The sequence below is a fragment of the Oncorhynchus keta genome, chromosome 18 (assembly GCF_023373465.1).
Source record: "Oncorhynchus keta strain PuntledgeMale-10-30-2019 chromosome 18, Oket_V2, whole genome shotgun sequence".
Classification (NCBI taxonomy): Eukaryota; Metazoa; Chordata; class Actinopteri; order Salmoniformes; family Salmonidae; genus Oncorhynchus; species Oncorhynchus keta.
Genome location: NC_068438.1, coordinates 2844025 through 2865488, shown reverse-complemented (window position 1 = coordinate 2865488; position 21464 = coordinate 2844025). Strand labels below are relative to the sequence as shown.

Genomic DNA, 21464 nt, shown 5'->3' with positions numbered 1-21464 from the left:
ATTTCAAGGTCCTGGAGGGGCCTAGCCAGTCTCCAGATCTCAACCCCATAGAAAATCTTTGGAGGGAGTTGAAAGTCTGTGTTACCCAGCAACAGCCCCAAAACATCACTGCTCTAGAGGAGATCTGCATGGAGGAATGGGCCAAAATACCAGCAACAGTGTGTGAAAACCTTGTGAAGACTTACAGAAAACATTTGACCTCTGTCATTGCCAACAAAGGGTATATAACAAAGTATTGAGATAAACTGTTGTTATTGACCAGATACTTATTTTCCACCATAATTTGCAAATAAATTAATTAAAAATCCCACAATGTGATTTTCTGGATTTTCTTTTCTCATTTTGTCTGTCATAGTTGAAGTGTACCTATGATGAAAATGACAGGCCTCTCTCATCTTTTTAAGTGGGAGAACTTGCACAATTGGTGGCTGACTAAATACTTTTTTGCCCCACTGTAAACCATAGACAGTGTCACCAGCAAAGCACCCCCACAGCATAACACCTCCTCCTCCATGCTTTACAGTGGTAAATACACATGCAGAGATCAACCGTTCACCCACACCGCGTCTCACGAAGACACGGCGGCTGGAACCAAAAATGTCGATGTCCAAAATGTCTAATGTCCATTGCCCGTGTTTCTTGCCCCACCAAGACTCTTCTTCTTATTGGTGTCCTTTAGTAGTGGTTTCTTTGCAGCAATTTGACCATGAAGGCCTGATTCACACAGTCTCCACTGAACAGTGGATGTTGATATGTGTCTGTTACTTGAACTCTGTGAAGCATTTATTTGGGCTGCAATTTCTGAGGCTGGTAACTCTAATGAACTTATCCTCTGCAGCAGAGGTAACTCTGGGTCTTCCTTTCCTGTGGTGGTCCTCATGGGAGCCAGTTTCATCATCGCACTTGATGTTTTTTGCTGCTGCACTTGAAGAAACTTTCAAAGTTATTGAAATGTTCCGTATTGACTGACCTTCATGTCCTAAAATAATGATGGACTGTCGTTTCTCTTTGCTTATTTGTTCTGTTCTTGCCATAATATAGACTTGGTCTGTTACCAAATATCTTCTGTATACCCCCTACCTTGTCACAACACTGACACTGATTGGCTCAAACGCACTAAGAAGGAAATAAATTCCACAAATTAACTTTTAAGAAGGCACACCTGTTAATTGAAATGCATTCCAGGTAACTACCTCATGAAGCTGGTTGAGAGAATGCCAAGAGTGTGCAAAGCTGTCATAAAGGCAAAGAATCCTTTATGAATTCTTTGAAGAATCTCAAAGATAACATATTTGATTTGTAAAAAAACAATAATGGGTTACTACATGATTCCATATGTGTTATTTCATAGTTTTGACGTCTTCACTATTATTCTACAATCTAGAAAATAGTAAAAATAAAGAAAAACCCTGGAATGAGTAGGTGTTCTAAAACGTTTGAGCGGTCGTGTATGTATGTCTGTATATATGTATGTATGTATGTATGTATGTATGTATGTATGTATGTATGTATGTATGTATGTATGTATGTATGTATGTATGTATGTATGTATGTATGTATGTATGTATGTATGTATGTATGTATGTATGTATGTATGTATATATACACACAGACACAGACACAGACACACACACACACACTACATTTGTTGTTTATCTCTAATACTACTAGCCACCTAGCAATTTTATGAAGTTGGCTTTAGTTAGCCCAGATAGGTTCCCATTCTCCCAGCCTCCAAGAAGATATTTCAGGCTATCAATCAAGTTAGTTAGACAGACTAGCTACTCTATCTTAAATCAAATAACATTTTATTGGTCACATACACATGGTTAGCAGATGTTAATGCTAGTGTAGCGAAATGCTTGTGCTTCTAGTTCCAACAATGCAGTACTATCTAACAAGTAATCTAACAAATTTACAATAACTACCTAATACACACAAATCTAAAGGGGTGAATGAGAATATGTACATATAAATATATGGGTGAGTGATGGCCGTGCGGCATAGGCAAGATGCAGTAGATGGTAGAGAACAGTATATACATATGAGATTAGTAATGTAGGATATGTAAACATTATTAAAGTGGCATTATTTAAGGTGACTAGTGATACCTTTATTAAGTCCATTTATTAAAGTGGCCAGAGATTTGAGTCTGTATGTTGACAGCAGCCTCTCTATGTTAGTGATGGCTGTTTAACAGTCTGATGGCCTTGAGATAGAAGCTGTTTTTCAGTCTCTCGGTCGCAGCTTTGATGCACCTGTACTGACCTCGCCTTCTGGATGGTAGCAGGGTGAACAGGCAGTGGCTCAGGTGGTTGTTATCCTTGATTATCTTTTTGGCCTTCCTGTGACATCAGGTGCTGTAGGTGTCCTGGAGGGCAGGTAGTTTGCCCCCGGTGATGAGTTGTGCAGACCGCACTATCCTCTGGAAAGCTTTGCGGTTGAGGGCGGTGCAGTTGCCTTACCAGGCGGTGATACAGCCCAACAGGATGCTCTCAATTGTGCATCTGTAAAAGTTTGTGAGTGTTTTATGTGACAAGCCAAATTGCTGTTGCGCCTTCTTCACCACACTGTCTGTGTGGGTGAACCATTTCAGTTTGTCCGTGATGTGTATGTCGAGGAACTTAACACTTTCCACCTTCTCCACTGCTGTCCCGTCGATGTGGATGGGGGGGTGCTCCTTCTGCTGTTTCCTGAAGTCCACCATCATCTCCTTTGTTTTGTTGATGTTGAGTGAGAGGTTATTTTCCTGACACCACACTCCGAGGGCCCTCATCTCCTCCCTGTAGGCTGACTCGTCGTTGTTGGTAATCAAGCCTACCACTGTAGTGTCGTCTACAAACTTGATGATTGAGTTTGAAGAGTGCATGGCCATGCAGTCATGGGTGAACAGGGAGTACAGGAGAGGGCTGAGATCGCACCCTTGTGAGGCCCCAGTGTTGAGGATCAGAGGGGTGGAGATGTTGTTTCCTACCTTCACCACCTGGGGGGCGGCTCGTCAGAAAGTCCAGGACTCAGTTGCACAGGGCGGGATGGAGACCTAGGGTCTCGAGCTTAATGACGAGTTTGGAGTGTACTATGGTATTAAATGCTGAGCTCTGGTCAATGAACACCATTCTTACATAGGTATTCCTCTTGTCCAGATGGGATAGGGCAGTGTGCAGTGTGATGGCGATTGCATTGTCAGTGGACCTATTGGGGTGATAAGCTAATTGGAAGTGTCTAGAGTATCAGGTAAGGTGGAGGTGATATGCTGATATGCTCCTTGACTAGTATCTCAAAGCACTTAATGATGACAGAAGTGAGTGCTATGGGGCGATAGTCGTTTAGTTCAGTTACCTTAGCTTTCTTGGCAACAGGAACAATGGTGGCCATCTTGATGCATGCGTGGACAGCAGACTGGGATAGGGATTGATTGAATATGTCCGTAAACACACCTGCCAGCTGGTCTGCGCATGATCTGAAGACACGGCTAGGGATGCTGTCTGGGCCGGCAGCCTTGCGAGGGTTAACACTTTTAAATGTTTTACTCATGTTGGCTACAGAGAAGGAGAGCCCACAGGCATTGGTAGCAGGCCGTGTCAGTGGCACTGAATTGTCCTCAAAGCGATCAAAGAAGTTGTTTAATCGATGTCTGCGACGGGGCTGGTTTTCTTTTTGTAATCCGTGATTGACTGTAGACCCTGCCACATACATCTCGTGTTTGAGCCGTTGAATTGCGACTCTACTTCGTCTCTATACTGATGCTTTGCTTGTTTTATTGCCTTGTAGAGGGAATAGCTGCATTGTTTGTATTAGGTCAGATTTCCAGTCGCCTTGCCATGATTAAGAGCGGTGGTTTGCGCTTTCAGTTTTGCTCGCATGCTGCCAGCAATCCACGGTTTCCGGTTAGAAAATGTTTTAATAGTAACAGTGGGTACGACATCTCCAATGGACTTGCTAATAAACTCGCTCACCGAGTCAGCGTATACATCAATGCTGTTGTCTGAGGCTGTCCGGAACATATCCCAGTCCATGTGATCGAAGCAATCCTGAAGCATGGTATCGATTGGTCAGACCATAGTTGGACAGACCTGAGCGTTTCCTATTTTATTTTCTGTCTATAGGCTGGGAGCAACAAAATGGAGTCATGGTCCGATTTGCCGAAGGCAGGGCGGGGGAGGGCTTTGTATGCATTGCGGAAGTTAGAGTAGCAATTATCCAGAATGCTAGCAGCCCGTGTCACGCATTCAATATGCTGATAGAATTTAGGAAGTCTCATTCTCAGGTTAGCTTTGTTAAAATCCCCGGCTACAATAAATGCAGCCTCAGGATGTATGGTTTCCAGTTTACGTAGAGTCCAGTGAAGTTCTTTCAGGGCCAACGAGGTTGTTGTGATTACACCATGAGTCGTTAATCATAAGGCATACACTCCCGCCCTCCTTCTTACCAGAGAGATGTTTGCATGCATGAAGAAACAGGGTGGCTGTACTGACTGACAACATATCACGAGTGAGCCAAGTTTCTGTGAAACAGAGAATGTTGCAATCTCTGAAAGGCAACTCGTGCCCTAATGTTGTCCACCTTGTTATCTAGAGTTTGGACATTGGCGGGAAATATGCTCGGGAGCGGTGGATGGTGTGCTCGCCTTCTGAGTCTGACCAGTAGGCCTCTCCTGCGGCGACTGCGTTGTTTTGGGTCGACCTCCGGGATAAGATTGCATGTCCAGGGTGGAGGTCCCGAACAAAGGATCCGCTTCGGGAAAGACGTATTCCTGGTCGTAATGTTGGTAAGTTGTCATCGCTTTTATATCCAATAGTTCTTCCTGGATGTATGTAATAACACTTGAGATTTCCTGGGCTAACAATGTAAGAAATAATACATTAAATAATACATTAAATAACTGCATAGTTTTCTAATGACCTGAAGCTGGGCGACCATCTCTGTCGGCGCCAAGAGCGTAACATCTTTGTTTCCTGGCAAGGTTGGCAAGGTTAGTACACTTTAGAAAAGCAAGCAATTACTAAATGTACTAAATGTCCTTTCAATCTTTTGCCCAGACATTAGCAGAGATGCGGAGAACCATATTTAGAAAAACCAGCCAGCTCAAGAGGTATGCTTAGATATGTAGAGAAATATACAGATTTTTTTTTTTACATATAATTAAGCATAATAATTATGGCTCTAGATTTCAGGAAAAAGTGGTTTCAGGTGTTTGAAAAATGCAAAATTCTCCAATTTCAACCCGCCCAGCCATCACCACGTACTTTTTCCCCCCTCAGACTTTTGCCCCTGAGTGGGAATGCTATGTTTAACAGCATATTTCCATCATGAAGCCATGCAATTATTTAGAACAATGGACTGCAAACATGTTCAAAATATTTAGCAAATATGGGATAGGCCTACATTTTGTTATTTCGAATTGTAGTCGATGCCACCGCAATACTTTCCTAGTTAAATAAAGGTTAAATGAAAAAAGAAATATGTGAAAGACAACTTGAAGCAACCACATATTTAGCCATGGAGTATGTTCTGATTAGTCAGTGAGGGGTCAAGCCTCGACACACCTACAACTTTTCCCCCCATCAAAACCAAGCACTTTCGTGCCACTGCCAGCTAATGCACCCATAATTCAGGTTGTGAAAATAGATAATAATAATCTGATACACCCCCGAACCTATAACGCTACCACCAGCACTAAGATCTACCATTGCGTTAGGTTTGTTAAAATAGAGCCAAGAGTGTAATCCACTCTTTGGGTTTGAATTGTTTAACTTGCCAATATTGGGTACATTCCAATGGGTTTTGGTTAGAAAATGCTATAGTCAGTGGTTGGCAGTGCTTGACTTGGGCAGGAGCTCACCGGTACTGAGTACCGGCACCTCAAATGTTTTACTGCTTGAGCTCCTGCACATCTCATAAAATATTAGCACAACATTATTGTGGAGCTCCTGCACCTAAATATAAACAGTACCGGCCACCAAAATGAGTACCAGCACATATTTCATTCCAAGTCAAGCACTGGTGGTTGGTAACAGTGGGGAGGCAGGTAGCCTAGTGGTTAGACCAGTAACCGAAATGTTGCAAGATCGAATCCCCAAGCTGACAAAGTAAAAATCTGTTGTTCTGCCCCTGAACAAGGCAGTTAACCCACTGTTCCTAGGCCATCATTGAAAATAAGAATTTGTTCTTAACTGACTTGCCTAGTTAAATAAAGGTTACATTTTTTTAAATAAAAAAATAAATAAAAAAAACAGTGGCTAGGTAAACAAATCCAAAGCGTGGATTGCGGTCTCTCCAAATCCATCAATTGCTTTCAATTGATGGAACTCCGGTGTATTGGACTGGTGGTTGTATACCTGGTGATAGTCCTTGAAAAGATTAAGCTGTAGAGAAACAAGATGACTCCATGACTCCCCTCATCTTCAAACTGCAGGCAGGAGGGGGGGAAAAGAAACATGACACCATCCAAAACAGGTCATTTTTGTATTGGTCCAGAAACTCTGGAATCTGGGCAGCCAGTAGTAGGAAATGTTACCCACATATTAGCTAAAAATTACTTGTTTACTCACACACTGGATGTGCTCATGGACAAATTTCTTGACATCCTCTTTCTTGTTGAAACTAAAAAGCTGTAGCTGGAAATAAAGAGTGAAAAACAAATTCTCAGTACACAGGATGGATGTCACTACACACTAGAGACATTTGCCAACTATTGTCCAGCAGAAGGTTTAGTGATGGTGAAAACTAGAACTGTCATGATACATGAATAAAGGATTTCACAGCCAGAAAACAGCTTAGCAGTCTATCTCAGTTGATTGGTTTGGGCTAGAATCTAGTCTAGAGGGTCTCGACATCCGACACACTGAAATTGGACAAAGAAGTTACATACCCCATTACCCAATGAGTGTGTTTATTCCTAGATGACCACAGGCTATTTCAGGTCTGGACCCCTATTCATAAAGTGTCTCGGAGTAGAATCAATTTAGGATCAGTGTTGCCATTTAAACCATGATGAATAAGAGGGAGGACCTGATCTTATCATCAGCACTCCTACTCTGAGACGCTTTGTGGATCATGCCCTGGCATGCAACTTATGATGGAGGCCATACTCTCTCAGTGAAGTTGTCCAGTTTGTAGTCCAGGTGGGGGGTGAAACAGTAGTCTGATGTCACTAAGGAGATGGTGGCGCTCCTTTCCTCACCAGCTGCCCACAGAATGTCAGTCAGAGCGACGGCCAGGGCCCTCTCCTGCTCCTTCTCACCCACCTCACTCAGACTGGGCAGGAGCAGAGACGGAGGGAGAGAGCACAGTCAACAGTCTCTTCACTTTTTCCCCCTTTGTCTTAATGGTCTGTCCTTTCCACCCAAGTGTACACTCGTTCACTCCTCCTCACACATTTACAGTTGAAGTCAGAAGTTTACACACACTTAGGTTGGAGTCATTAAAACTCGTTTTTTAACCAATCCACACATTTCTTGTTAAAACCTCTTGAAACTAGGAGGCACTATTTTTATTTTTGGAAAAATAACATTCCCAAAGTAAACCGCCAATTTCTCAGGACCAGATGCTAGAATATGCATATAATAGACAGCTTAGGATAGAAAACACTCTAAAGTTTCCAAAACTGTCAAAATATTGTCTGTGAGTATAACAGAACTGATATTGCAGGCGAAACCCTGAGGAAAATCCAATCAGGAAGTGCCTCTTATTTTGAAACCGTTGTGTTCCTATGCACCCCTATTAGCCAATGAAAGGGATATCAACCAAATTCATTTTTCTGCGTATTCCCTAAGGTGTCTACAGCATTTTGACGTAGTTTCACGCTTTTATGTTGAAGAATGAGCGTAAACGACTACATTGCGTAAGTGGCCAGCTGAGGGCTCTCAGAGTGATTCTTGCGTAAAAGACAGAGGTAGTCATTTTTCCTCTTGCTCCTACTGAAAAGCCAATTGTCCCGGTTGATATATTATCCAATAGATATTTGAAAAACACCTTGAGGATTGATTATAAAAAAACGTTTGCCATGTTTCTGTCGATATTATGGATATAATTTTGATTTTTTTTCTGCGTTGTTGTGACCGCTATTTCCAGTGGATTTCTGAACATAACGTGACCAACAAATGGAGGTGTTTTGGGTATAAAAATAATCTTTATGGAACAAAAGGAACATTTGCTGTCTAACTGGGAGTCTCGTGAGTGAAAACATCCGAAGCTCATCAAAGGTAAACGGTTAATTTGATTGCTTTTCTGATTTTCGTGTCCAAGCTTCCTGCTGCTAGCTGGACATAATGCTATGCTAGGCTATCGATAAACTTACACAAACGCTTGTCTTGCTTTGGATGTAAAGCATAATTTCAAAATCTGAGACGACAGGGTGATTAACAAAAGGCTAAGCTGTGTTTCACTATATTTCACTTGTGATTTCATGAATATGAATATTTTCTAGTAATATTTTTTGGACCTGTGCGCTATGCTAATTAGTGTAGTTGATGACAATTCTCCCGGATCCGGGATGGGTAGTTCCAAGAGTTAACAAACTATAGTTTTGGCAAGTCGGTTAGGACATCAACTTTGTGCATGACACAAGTAATTTTTCCAACAATTGTTTACAGACAGATTATTTAACTTATTCACTGTATCACAGTTCCAGTGGGTCAGAGGTTTACATACACTAAGATGACTGTGCCTTTAATTAAACAGCGTGGAAAATTCCATAAAGTGATGTCATGGCTTTAGAAGCTTCTGATAGGCTAATTGACATCATTTGAGTCAATTGGAGGTGTACCTGTGGATGTATTTCAAGGCCTACCTTCAAACTCAGTGCCTCTTTGCTTGACATCATGGGAAAATCAAAAGAAATCAGCCAAGACCTCAGAAAACAAATTGTAGACCTCCACAAGTCTGGTTCATCCTTGGGAGCCTAATGCCTGAAGGTACCACGTTCATCTGTACAAACAATAGTACGCAAGTATAAACATCATGGGACCACGCAGCCGTCATACTACTCAGGAAGGAGACGCGTTCTGTCTCCTAGAGCTGAACGTACTTTGGTGTGAAAAGTGCAAATCAATCCCAGAACAACAGCAAAGGACCTTGTGAAGATGCTGGAGAAAACAGGTACAACATTATCTATATCCACAGTAAAACAAGTCCTATATCGACATAACCTGAAAGGCCACTCAGCAAGAAAGAAGCCACTGCTCCAAAACCGCCATAAAAAGCCAGACTACAGTTTGCAACTACACATGGGGACAAAGATCGTACTTTTTGGAGAAATGTCCTCTGGTCTGATGAAACAAAAATAGAACTGTTTGGCCATAATGACCATCGTTATGTTTGGAAGAAAAAGGGGGAGGCTTGCAAGCCGAAGAACCACATCCCAACCGTGAAGCATGGGTGTGGCAGCATCATGTTGTGGGGGTGCTTTGCTGCAGGAGGGACTGGTGCACTTCACAAAATAGATGGCATCATGTGATAGGAAAATGATGTGGATATATTGAAGCGACATCTCAAGACATCAGTCAGGAAGTAAAAGCTTGGTCGCAAATGGGCCCCAAGCATACTTCCAAAGTTGGCAGAACTGAAAAACCGTGTGTGAGCAAGGAGGCCTACAAACCTGTGTCACGCCCTGACCTTAGAGATCCTTTTAATTCTCTATGTTTGGTTAGGTCAGGGTGTGACTTGGGTGGGCAATCTATGTGTTCTATTTCTTTGTTGGCCGGGTATGGTTCCCAATCAGAGGCAGCTGTCTATCGTTGTCTTTGATTGGGGATCATACTTAGGCAGGCTATTTTCCATCTTAGTTTGTGGGATCTTGATCTTGTTAGTTTCTGTATAGCCTGCAGAACTTTGTTTGTTTTTTCTGGGGTTTTTTGGTGTTCATTTTTAATAAAAGTAAGATGTTCGCCTACCACGCTGCACCTTGGTCTAATTCATCTTTAAACGAGCGTAACAACCTGAGTCAGTTACACCAGCTCTGTCAGGAGGAATGGGCCAAAATTCACCCAACTTATTGTGGGAAGCTTGTGGAAGGCTACCGAAACATTTGACCCAGTTAAACAATTTAAAAGGCACTGCTACCAAATACTAATTGAGTATATGTAAACTTCTGACCCACTGGGAATGTGATGAAATTAATAAAAGCTGTAATAAATCATTCTCGCTACTGTTATTCTGACATTTCACATTCTTAAAATAAAGTGGTGATCCTAACTGACCTAAAACAGCTATTTTTTGTGTGGTTTTTTTTTTGTTTACTGGGATTAATTGTCAGGAATTGTGAAACTGAGTTTAAATGTATTTGGCTAAGGTGTATGTCAACTTCCGACTTCAACTGTAAATACATTGTACTGGTGTAAGACAAGTTTCATCCATATTTCTTATATCAGTCCTTTCCTTTTAAGGGAAGAGAACAAGTGCATGCTACGGTAAAAATTACTATTGAGACGCAGGGCTAAGACTATGGCCTCCGACCCATCCATGTCCAAGGAGCAGGCATAGTGTGAAAATGAATTTGACTGTTTCTAGTTGGGTGACGTTCGAATGGGTTTCATTTGACTTGATTTGGTCAAATTTGAGCCATTTTCTCACCTTTGCAGTCTGCAACAGTCTGAGTTGGTCTGGTGGGTGAAGAGCAAGTATTTGATAATGTTCGCTTGGACCACCATTTGAATGGCACGGGATCCTCCCTAAAGAAAAAATATGCTGTTTCATTAAAACTACTGTTGAACAAAATGTTTTGATTTTGGCCTTAATAAGGAAAAATAAATGAATTATGACTTTAGGAACATTTCCTACAACGAGTTCCCTGTTTGAGGAAGATCCTTTACAGTATCGCTAATTTACCTCCCGAGTCATGGTTTAATTCTCGTTCCTAATCTTGTACGGGCAGCCGTTTAACATTAAGTCAGATTTAACACTAAACATTAAATCACCTTATTATGTGAGACCAGACACCTTGACACATCCTGAGATAATGGTGACACTGGTCTATAATTAAGTCTAACAGCAACTGGCTAATGGTGTAACTGATTGATGATTTCACACCCAGAAAACAGCTTAGCAGTCTATCTCAGTTGATTGGTTTTGGGCTAACCTCTAGTCTAGAGGGTCTCGACATCCGACTCACTGAAATTGGACAAAGAAGTTACATACCCCATTACCCAATGAGTGTGTTTATTCCTAATCCTACTACAGTTAAGTAAGAGATAGGGGTAGGGCTACATTTGATTAAAGAAGACATGTACGTGTTGCAGTATGGGTCTTTGGACTGAGGCGTCACAAGGAGGGGGGCGGCATTATTTCAGAACTATCTTTTCAGCTTGTAGGAATATCAACAGTTGATCCTCTGTCTGAGATAACAACTGTGTCATCATCACATTTATTTGACAGGTATAACTATCTCTTAAATTAGACTCAGATTGGGCAAAAATACAGGGCGTGCCGTTATGATTAGTTCATCACCTTAATGAGGCCCTTATGCAACCATCTACAATGCTGCCTACGGCTGTTGTAATTCTTTAGATAACCGCATTTGATTCTTCTGGGTATATGTAAAAAAGGTAACAATTCTACATGGTTAGAATGATAGTAAACAACATACAGTGCTGCCATTTCATTCATACCTTCTCTAAGTTTGTTAGCTGGTTAGTTAGCAGCCTCCAGAATCTCCTGGCTAGCATTTATGGCGCAGGTTGAGAAATCAACAATTGGATTTCAAATGGTTTGGTTGCAACCAAACCCGAGGTATGCAAAACAATTGCTTAACTTTAAAAAAGTGAACTATCCCTTTTAATGCCTTCAATACTCTTTAAATAATTTGTTTTGATGGGAAGGGCAGTGTGTACCATATCAACAATAACTGGCTAGGCATGCAGAAACTGGCCCAGTGTAAAGTCTATGGGGACCTGAAAACACTGCGGTTGATATTGAATTCATTGGGGGAAGACAGAGCTTCCTAAGAACAGCATCAACTGTTGACACCATCAACCTTGAGTTCATTAAATGCAAGTATTTTCACTATGATGAATTTAAAAACATATATAATTAGCATATAGGGTTTTTTAAAAACGATTTGGTTCTGTAGGGGCAAGTTTTACTAGTCTATTCAAGTCAATTATCCTTCAATGATCAAAAGTCCTGCTGCTACTCTTGACCAAAGTCTCTCCACCCTGTTTCAAAGTTCCCCCCCTCAACACTGGTTGTAATCCCAATAAATCGGTCCTTTCTTCTGAAGTGTGCACTTGTTCGCTTCATATTGAATGAGTGCACAAGGGGAGATTGAGACACACCCACACTGTTTGTTTACTCACTCTTTCGGCCTCCAGGGCATAGGATAGGTTGGAGTAGGGCTCCCTGAATTTGAAGAAGGACTTCTTCCACTCATAGTTGAAGACGTAAAAAGTATTGCCGAACAAAATCTTCCTGAGGTTCTGAAAGACAAAAAAAACGTATCCTCTACCAGAGCTTGACATCTATTTTATATATTTCTAATCTGAACTCTACCTCTGTAATTCAACTCTAGGTAAATGTCTACTTATTTAGAGAGGCAAAAGGCAAAAGACAGTTTTGGCAAATGTCAGATGGGCTGGTCCATCTTTCGCCCAGTGGTCCTGTCTCAACTGGGGTCTTTGTGCAAAAGTATCATTATTTGGAAAATAATGTGTTAGGGTCATGGAAGAAAATAGGCCAATGTGGTGGCTTTAAGGACAAAAACAATGGGCCTATTAGAAATGCCCGGCCTTTTTCTGGTCCCTGTCCGTCCATGCAAGATTCACATTCGTTTAGACTAGGGCTGTTATGGTGATCGTATTACCACCACACTGGCGGTCACGAGTCATGACCACAGTCAAATTCCACATGGTAACAAGGCTTCTCCAAGCTCTGATGCTGCTGATGGTCATTAGTAGCCTAAAAAAACTTTATAGACACTCTGGTAGATTTCCATAGTTCCTCTGTGGAGATGGGAGAACCTTCCAGAAGGACAACCATCTCTGCAGCACTTCTGCCAATCAGGCCTTTATGGTAGAGTGGCCAGACGGAAGCCACTCCTCAGTAAAAGGCACATGACAGCCCGCTTGGAGTTTGCCAAAGTCACCTAAAGGACTCAGACCAATGAGAAACTAGATTATCTGGTCTGATGAAACCAAGATTGAACTCTTTAGCCTGAATGCCAAGCATCCGGTCTGGAGGAAACCTGCCACCATCCCTACGGTAAAGCGTGGTGGTGGCAGCATCATGCTTGTGGGGATGTTTTTCAGCAGCAGGGACTGGGAGACTAGTCAGGATGGAGGGAAAGATGAACGGAGCAAAGTACAGAGAGATCCTTGATGAAAACCTGCTCCAGAGTGCTCAGGACCTCAGACTGAGGCGAAGGTTCACCATAAGCACACAGCCAAGACAACGCAGGAGTGGCTTCGGGACAATTCTCTGAACGTCCTTAAGTGGCCCAGCCGGACTTGAACCCGATCTAACGTCTCTTGAGAGACCTGAAAATAGCTGTGCAGCTACGCTCCCCATCCAACCTGACGGAGCTAGATAGTATCTGCAGAGAAGAATGGGAGAAACTCCCCAAATACAGGTGTGTCAAGCTTGTAGTGTCATACCCAAGAAGGCTGTAATTGCTGCCAATAGTGCTTCAATAAAGTACTGAGTAAAGGGTCTGAATACTTAAAAAGAAAATGTATACATTTGCAAAAATGTCTAAAAACCTGTTTTGCTTTGTAGTTATGGGGTATTGATGATGGAACAAAATGTAATTAATTTTTTAATAAGGCTGTAACGTAACAAAATGTGGAAAAAGTCAAGGGGTCTGAATACTTTTTTCCCCTTGCCCCTGTTCTGAGACACGTGCATGATAATGGTCCATTGAAAACGAATATCACACATACCGCATATTTAGTAGGCTATAGTCTGATCGGTGACAATATTAGGCTATCACTTGTGAATGATGTGTTATCACTTGCGAATGATTCCCAGCTTGTGCAGTAAAACTAGAAACAGTGCATGCCTTTTGTTGCGACTTTTCCAATCATAGTCACACCTCATGTAGCCTAGCTCATAGGCCTATATGATTTGATAAGGTTTGTATCAAACTAATGTGGCCAAATAACAGCTTAACTGGCATACGTAGGCAGCGTAGCAGTTTAAAGTTTGGGGAAGATAATTTTCACCATAAAAATGCACCTTTATAATAAAGCATTTGCAGTCACTTTTGAAAACACATTTTTGTTGCATTTTGGGACGTTTCCACTTATAGCCTACTGCCGTGTGTGCATTACTGTGTTTATAATATGAAGAAATAGACTAACAGTTTATCAACATTTTAAGCTAAATGTTCTGATCTGTTGTATTAGCCTCATTGCTTTGAAAGTTTTTTTTTGATGCGAGTGGTTGTATTAATTTGTGATCTATCGCATCCCACGACTGTCACAGAGTATGTTTGGAATATTTATTTTTCGCGCAGAAGGACAAGTTAAGCAATAGAATAGGTCAACTTTTGTATTATAAGGTATAGTAGTCTCGTGATGTAAATGTGGACAATGCTTCTAACATCTTCAATATGCGCGTTGGAATTCGATAAGAGGGACGCTCACAGTTGCGTCCCTGATTGTCTTCACTTGTAGCCTACTTTGGAGGTGAGATGGCTGTGGGAACGACCCGATCAAGTGACCGGTATTGGCTAATAAGAATTGAAATATCTGAGAGCGCCTTGTGAGTGAGAGGTGCTTCGGAGCAGGCTGCTGGGAGAAGGGAATTAAAATGATTATATTCAGCCCAAGGGCACAATGGCCACTTTGGCTGTAAAAGGCATGAGCATTTTTTTGATGACACACAAGGGGGATGCGCCGGTAGATTTGAGGCCTGGTGAGAATATTATCAAGTGCTTGTCAAATTGTAAATGAGAAACTGATGAAACTGAGGAAACTGATGAAGTGTGTGCAGCCTGCACAAGGAGCAGAGCTTATGCCTTTCATGCTGCTTTTTTTCAAATCATCATTAGAATCGCATCATGTAGACATGAATGCATTAGAATGTATTAAAAATCAAAACACATAGCCCAACGTTTGTATCGCAACTAAAGTTGCATAAATAACTCTAAATTAAGCATATATGAGGACGTCTTTCTTTGTTAACTGCTCAACACCGAATAGCCACGTGTACACTCCCTCGGAAATCGTTTGGAGAATATATTCTTTCTTTTTTATTCAGCTATGTTTAATTGTATTATTCATACTATAAAATAATGCCACAAAATTCTAATCAAATCTTTTTTGCTAATTGAACTAGTGTAGCCCACAGCCACATGGCAAAGCCATATTAGGCCCTAACATAAGGACAACTCGGAGTATGCTATTCTGTTCTTCTGAAATACACAACATTTTCTTCATAACATACTGTTTCTTTAGCCCTGTCTAAAATAAATAATGGGTTTATTGTGATGGTGTAGTCTATTACATGGATTTATTACTACTTTTTGAAATGTAGATGTTTCACAGGTCTGCATCAGTGGCTTGTAGGCTATGCGTGGAATCCAGGAGATGTTAAATGTGTTTATGTTAATTAATGGTTAATTACCGTGAGACCGGAAGTTATTTGCTTGACAATCACCAGCTGACAAAATGTAATGACCTCCACAGTCCTAGTTTTGACAGATGTCAACAGAGACTGTACAGAAAACAACTACTCAAAAACAGTTTCCAGATCATTTGGCTGTAGTAAAAGACCTTGTTTAACTTGTTTTCAGATGACCACACTTTCTAACTCAATCCATTGCTTAAGAAGACCATGAATAAATAAGGTCTCCGTATTGCTGCTCTTTTGTCTCTGGCACGCACACATACACACACAGTGATTGGACGCAGCAGGTGTCAAGTGACCAGCTCGTGTTGCTAGTGCAGACTCACCCCAGCTAACTCGGGTGTGATAGGGAGCCCTCCTAGGCTAGGAGAGACAGTCAGGGCCCGGGGGATAGAGTAGGGCACTGTCGATAGGTTGGTGTTTCCACAAGGCGGCTGTGCTGTGGACGGTGGCCTGCCTGTGCCATCCTCGCTTTCCTCCTCAAGCTTAGTCCTCTCCAGAGGCCTCTGCAGAGAGACGTGACAGAGACCTTCAGAAAGAACCCACCTTATCGTTCACAATGTCCCACATATTCCAAAAACACACAATTCCTCTTCTTTGAGAAAGCCCCACGTTCTTTAAAAGAGGTTCAGGCTAGGTGTCAATCCGCAGCACCCTATAACAGACTTTTAAAGGTAAATAACAATTGAGCTGACATGCACAGCCTTTACCGTGACTGCGATCTCTGGGAAAATACCTTTCAAAGGGTACATTATCAGCAGTCTCGTTTGCTGCTCTATAACACTCCTTGAATTGAATCTTGACATTAATCCAATCAACAAGAACCTGCAATATGATAAGGTTACATGAATGAGATGATGGTAAACATATGGTTAAACTCTCTGCCGCCATGTGTCTCTCTGTCTCCATCTCTCAGCTGTCAACACAGTTGCCCTCATGGCTGTTTTGTTTTCCATTCAGTTTGGACACTGTGGCACATATACAGTGCCTTCAGAAAGTATTCACAACACTTTACTTTTTCCACATTGTGTTGTGTTACAGACTGAATTTAAAAGAGATGCAATTTAGATTTGTTCACTGGCCTACATACAATACTCCATAATGCGAAAGTGGAATTATGTTTTTTGAAATGTAATATATATATATATATATTGAAAAGCTGAAGTGCCTTTAGTCAATAGGTATTCAACCCCTTTGTTATGGCAAGCCTAAATAAATTGAAGAATAAAAATGTGCTTAACAAGTCAGATAATAATTTGCATGGACTCATTCTATGTGCAAAAATAGTGTTTAACATGATTTTTGATTGACTACCTCATCTACCCCTCATGTACCCCGCACATACAATTATCTATAAGGTTCCTCTGTCGAGCAGTGAATTTCAAACACAGATTCAACCACAAAGACCAGGTAGGTTTTCCAATGCCTCGCAAAGAAGGGCACCTATTGGTAGATGGGTAAAATAAAATAAAAAGCAGACATTGAATATCCCTTTGAGCATGGTGAAGTTATGAATTACACTTTGGATGGTGTATCAATACACCCAGTCACTACAAAGATACAGGCGTCTTTCCTACCTTAGTTGCCGGAGAGGAAGGAAACCGCTCAGGGATTTCACAATGAAGCCAAAGGTGTCTTTTAAACAGTTTGATGGCTGTGATGGAAAACTGAGGCTGGATCAACAACATTGGAGTTTTACTCCACAACACTAACCTAATTGACAGAGTGAACAGAAGGAAGCCCTGTACAGCATTCCAAAACATGCATTATTTTTGCTACAAGGCACTAAAGCAATACTGCAAAAAAATTGGCAAGGCAATCACCTTTTCATCCTGAATACAACATGTTATATTTGGGGAAAATGCAATACAAACCATTACTGAGTACCACTCTCCATATGTTATGGGTATGCTTGTAATCGTTTAGGACTGGGCAGTTTTTCAGGATAAAAAATAAATGGAGTGGCGCTCAGCACAGGAAAAATCCTAGAAGAAAACATGGCTCAGTCTGCTTTCCACCAGACACTGGAACATGAATTCACCTTTCAGCAGGACAATAACCTAAAACACAAGACCAAATCTAAAATGGAGTTGCTTACCAAGAAGACAGTGAATGTTCCTGAGTGGCCGAGTTAAAGTTTGAACTTAAATCTACTTGAAAATCTATGGCAAAACCTGTACATGTGTAAGGGTGCATGCTGGTGGCAGGGAAGTCAGGCGCAGGAGATCGAACTTGGTATAAAACGGAGCAGTGCTAAAAAACTCAGAAAACCAAAATACACAAATAATACAAATGGGTAGAAAAACCTGTTGCACACCAGAACATATCTTGCACAATGCTTACAAACAAACAATCACTGACAAGGACAGTGAGAGGGAACAGAGGGTTAAATACACAACATGTAATGAATGGGGTTGGAACCAGGTGTGATACAAGACAAGACAAAACCAAAGGAAAATGAAAAGAGGATTAGCGATGGCTAGAAGGTCGGTGACTTCGACCACCGAAAGCCGCCCAAACAAGGAGAGGGACCAACTTTGGCGGAAGTCGTGACAAATGGTTGTCTCGCAATGATCAACAATAATCGCACACCTGCACCTCATGACACTCACCTGGAGTCCATGTTGTCGTAGCTGAATCAGAATTAGTTAGGTAACATAGATAAATAAGATGTTTTATTTACGTTATACTTGTCATTAGAATGTCTTCTTTTGGACTATACTGTTGGCAGTTGCATTTTCCTTTCTTCTCCAGGGAAAAGTCACTTGGGGCCCAGAGAGGGGAGAGGTCAGGCTTGTCTTTTACATGTCTGGTAATATGCAGAATATCAGAAAGGGAAAAGTCAGGTTTGAACATTGTCTTCATAATTTAATGTGTCTGTAACTATTCCTAAACCATGTGAAGGGCTCCACCATGTCTGTACTCCAGTCACTCCCTCCTTTTCCCATTGGGGGGAGGAGTATGGCAGTGTCTGGAACCATAGTATTACCCCTCTGATGTTGCATGAATCTTGACCTAGTATATGACCTAGAGGCCCACTCCCCTCCGTGAGCTTGTCCAGGAGGGGGTGTATTTGAGATGGTAGTATCTAGAATTGACAATTGATATATGCCATTGGATGAGGTAATGTTTTGGTACTATGAAGTACCAAGAATGAGAAGTAGAACCTCGTCTAAGAGACCAAACTGAATGATAATTTATAGCTAATGCTATCTGGCTATGGGATACTCCTCTCTCAAGTAAAATGCCCTTTGTGAAGTTCCTAAGATCTGTGGTTCGTCATGTGATTTGAGAGGGGTGTATCTTGGCTATAAAAGATACTAAGTATTATTTTGTAAGTACTCTCAGAGAATTCATTTATAGACACTGAATTGATCTGAGAGTCAAAGGGATATGGTGAAGCTCATGTTATTAAAGATGGACTTTAAAATAGAACTCTGACTTGTGTGTGGTTTGTAAACTCTCCTCATTTAGTAATACAGGAAATTACCGCAACAATGTCTAAACATGTTTTCACTTTGTCGTTATGGTTTATTGTGTGTTGATGGGTGAGAAAAGAAATATTTAATCAATTTTGAATTCAGGCTGTAACACAACATATGGAATAAGTTAAGGGGTGTGAATACTTTCTGAAGGCACTGAATGACCCAGTTCTATAGCATATCGTTGTTTTGTCATGTGACTGGATGGGGCCATACACATACTCTCTAGGAGTCTATACACACTCTACATGTAGTTATGGTATGCTGAGAAAGGAATGGAAGCAGAGAAAGAGAAGGACAGACATAGAGGCAAATATGTTGTGGAAAAGTTATGCTGGCTCTGGAGGGGACCAGCGCAGGGATAGTGGAGGTCAGGTTTGGAGTCAATTTAATTTAAATTCCGTCAATTCACATCCTGAATGGACTTTATTGCCAATTTGCGTTCTGAACTGAAACTAATTGGCCCCAACTCTGCCGGAGGTATTTGTCATCACTCACATCCTGGTTCCTCTTTACCTCCTCTTGAAGGATCTCGATGTAGCCAAGTCTGGAGGGCTGCAGATCCCGGATGGTCTGTAGGAGCTCCTGGTAGTCTGTCATCACGCCACGGGGCCTCGACACCCTTAACCCTAACTACAGCACGACGATACCTATACTATACACACTCTCCACATGAAGTCGCCAAGAGGTGTGGTAGACAGGGAGATATATAGGGGAAATTAAAATAGGGAGAGGCAGAGAGCGAAGGATACAGAGAGAGATAGACGACAGAGTAAGAGATAGAGTAAGCCTTGCTGGGTGAGCAGTAAACGTATATGCCCCACCCAGTTCTCTCTCTTTCTCTTCTCTCTCTCCTCTCTCCGCTCCTGGTCTTTCCGAGGCAGATCAGGTTCAGTGACGAAAAGCCCAGAACCCCCACCCCACCCCTCCACACACACTGCACCACGTTGTCTGATTGGATAGGAGTGACATGCGGTTATCTGAGAAGAGCATCTGCATAGGATCAGCTATCACACTGAAAATGTAAGCTTTAGCCTAACTAACTTATGCAAGAAGTGCAGGTGGGATGGGAGATGCAGGTGTGCAAGTGCTTATGGTCACAATGTGGTTATGGATTCACAAAGATAATGTCATAAAACTAAGAATCTCTTTTAAATGGATTTGTATTTATAAGTAGGCTACTGAGTGTACAAAACATTAAGAACACCTTCCTTTTATTGAGTTGCACACTCCACCCATTTTGCCCTCAGATCAGCCTCAATTCGTTGGGTCATGAACTCTACAAGGTGTCGAAAGCGTTCCACAGGGATGCTGGCCAACATTGACTCCAGTGCTTCCCACAGTTGTGTCAAGTTGGCTGTATGTCCTTCGGGTGGTGGACCATTCTTGATACACACGAAAAACTGCCTTGAGTGAAACACAGCAGTCTTAAAGTTCTTGATGCAAACCAATGTACCTGGCACCTACTTCCATACCCTGTTCAAAGACACTTAAATATGTTGTCTTGCCCATACAACCTCTGAACGGCACACATACACAATCCATGTCTCAACTGTCTCAAGGCTTAAAAATCCCTATTTAACCTGTCTCCTCCCCTTTATCTACACTGACATCAATAAGGGGTCTTAGCTTTAACCTGTAGTCACCTGGTCAGTCTGTCATGAAAAGAGCAGGTGTTCTTAATGTTTTGTACATTCAGTGTATATCTAAAACATTTTTAAACTGTTTTATGTATTTCAATGTATTCAACAAAATCACATTTCTATTCATTGCATTGGTGAGCAAGGAATCCATGCCAAGGCATTTTATGGGAATGAAATCCAGATTCAAGAATGAGCCAAAGTTCATTTTGGCATTTTCAAGTTATTGAATGTAAAAGAAAACAGACAACTTACTTTAATGATACAATCTTGTAATTCCAACCTGTAAATACATATGATCTGATAAGTTTAAAGTAATGTGCATGGTTTTGCTTGAATATATCTTTATGCACTAGATGTGTTAAGGCTATAAAACAGCATAGACTTCTCATAATTACTGCACAGGCCTATGGAATGAACTAAAGAAAACAATCATATGAAAGGTGTAATTGACTTCTCCAACTTACCCACGGGAGTTGAAGATGTTTCTCCATTTGTCCAGCTCTGATATTTGTCTGAGGATGTCATCCAGCTCGGTGTTGCGGTTCACAATGTCGGGATCCATTTCCATCTGCAGTGAGGGACATAATAAAGCAACCAGTTGTGAACCCTGACATGTTGGAGGGAAATATTTAGGAGAATGCTGGCTCTGGTCCAGGGCATTAGTGTGAGTTCCTCTATACTGACGGGACCAGAATGCCAGCAGCGAGAAAGGTGTGCAAAGGCCAATTGACCGTGCTCCATCTTGACCCCCTATGGCTTCTGTTATCCTGTCAGTAGC

General features: G+C 41.6%; 1 protein-coding gene across 1 annotated transcript in view; it reads right to left on the bottom strand.

The window, feature by feature from the left end:
* mindy4b (MINDY family member 4B) overlaps nt 1–21248 on the bottom strand; it is a 31404-nt gene extending 10156 nt beyond the window's left edge. Inside the window, exons 1-8 of the mRNA XM_052467183.1 lie at nt 21151–21248; nt 20939–20966; nt 15888–16067; nt 12294–12413; nt 10573–10670; nt 7092–7257; nt 6552–6617; nt 6339–6409 (exon numbers count right to left, since the gene is read on the bottom strand). Of these exons, the coding sequence (XP_052323143.1) occupies nt 6339–6409; nt 6552–6617; nt 7092–7257; nt 10573–10670; nt 12294–12413; nt 15888–16067; nt 20939–20966; nt 21151–21248 (827 nt within the window). The remainder of the gene's footprint in view (nt 1–6338; nt 6410–6551; nt 6618–7091; nt 7258–10572; nt 10671–12293; nt 12414–15887; nt 16068–20938; nt 20967–21150) is intronic.
* Nucleotides 21249–21464: the final 216 nt, after the last annotated feature.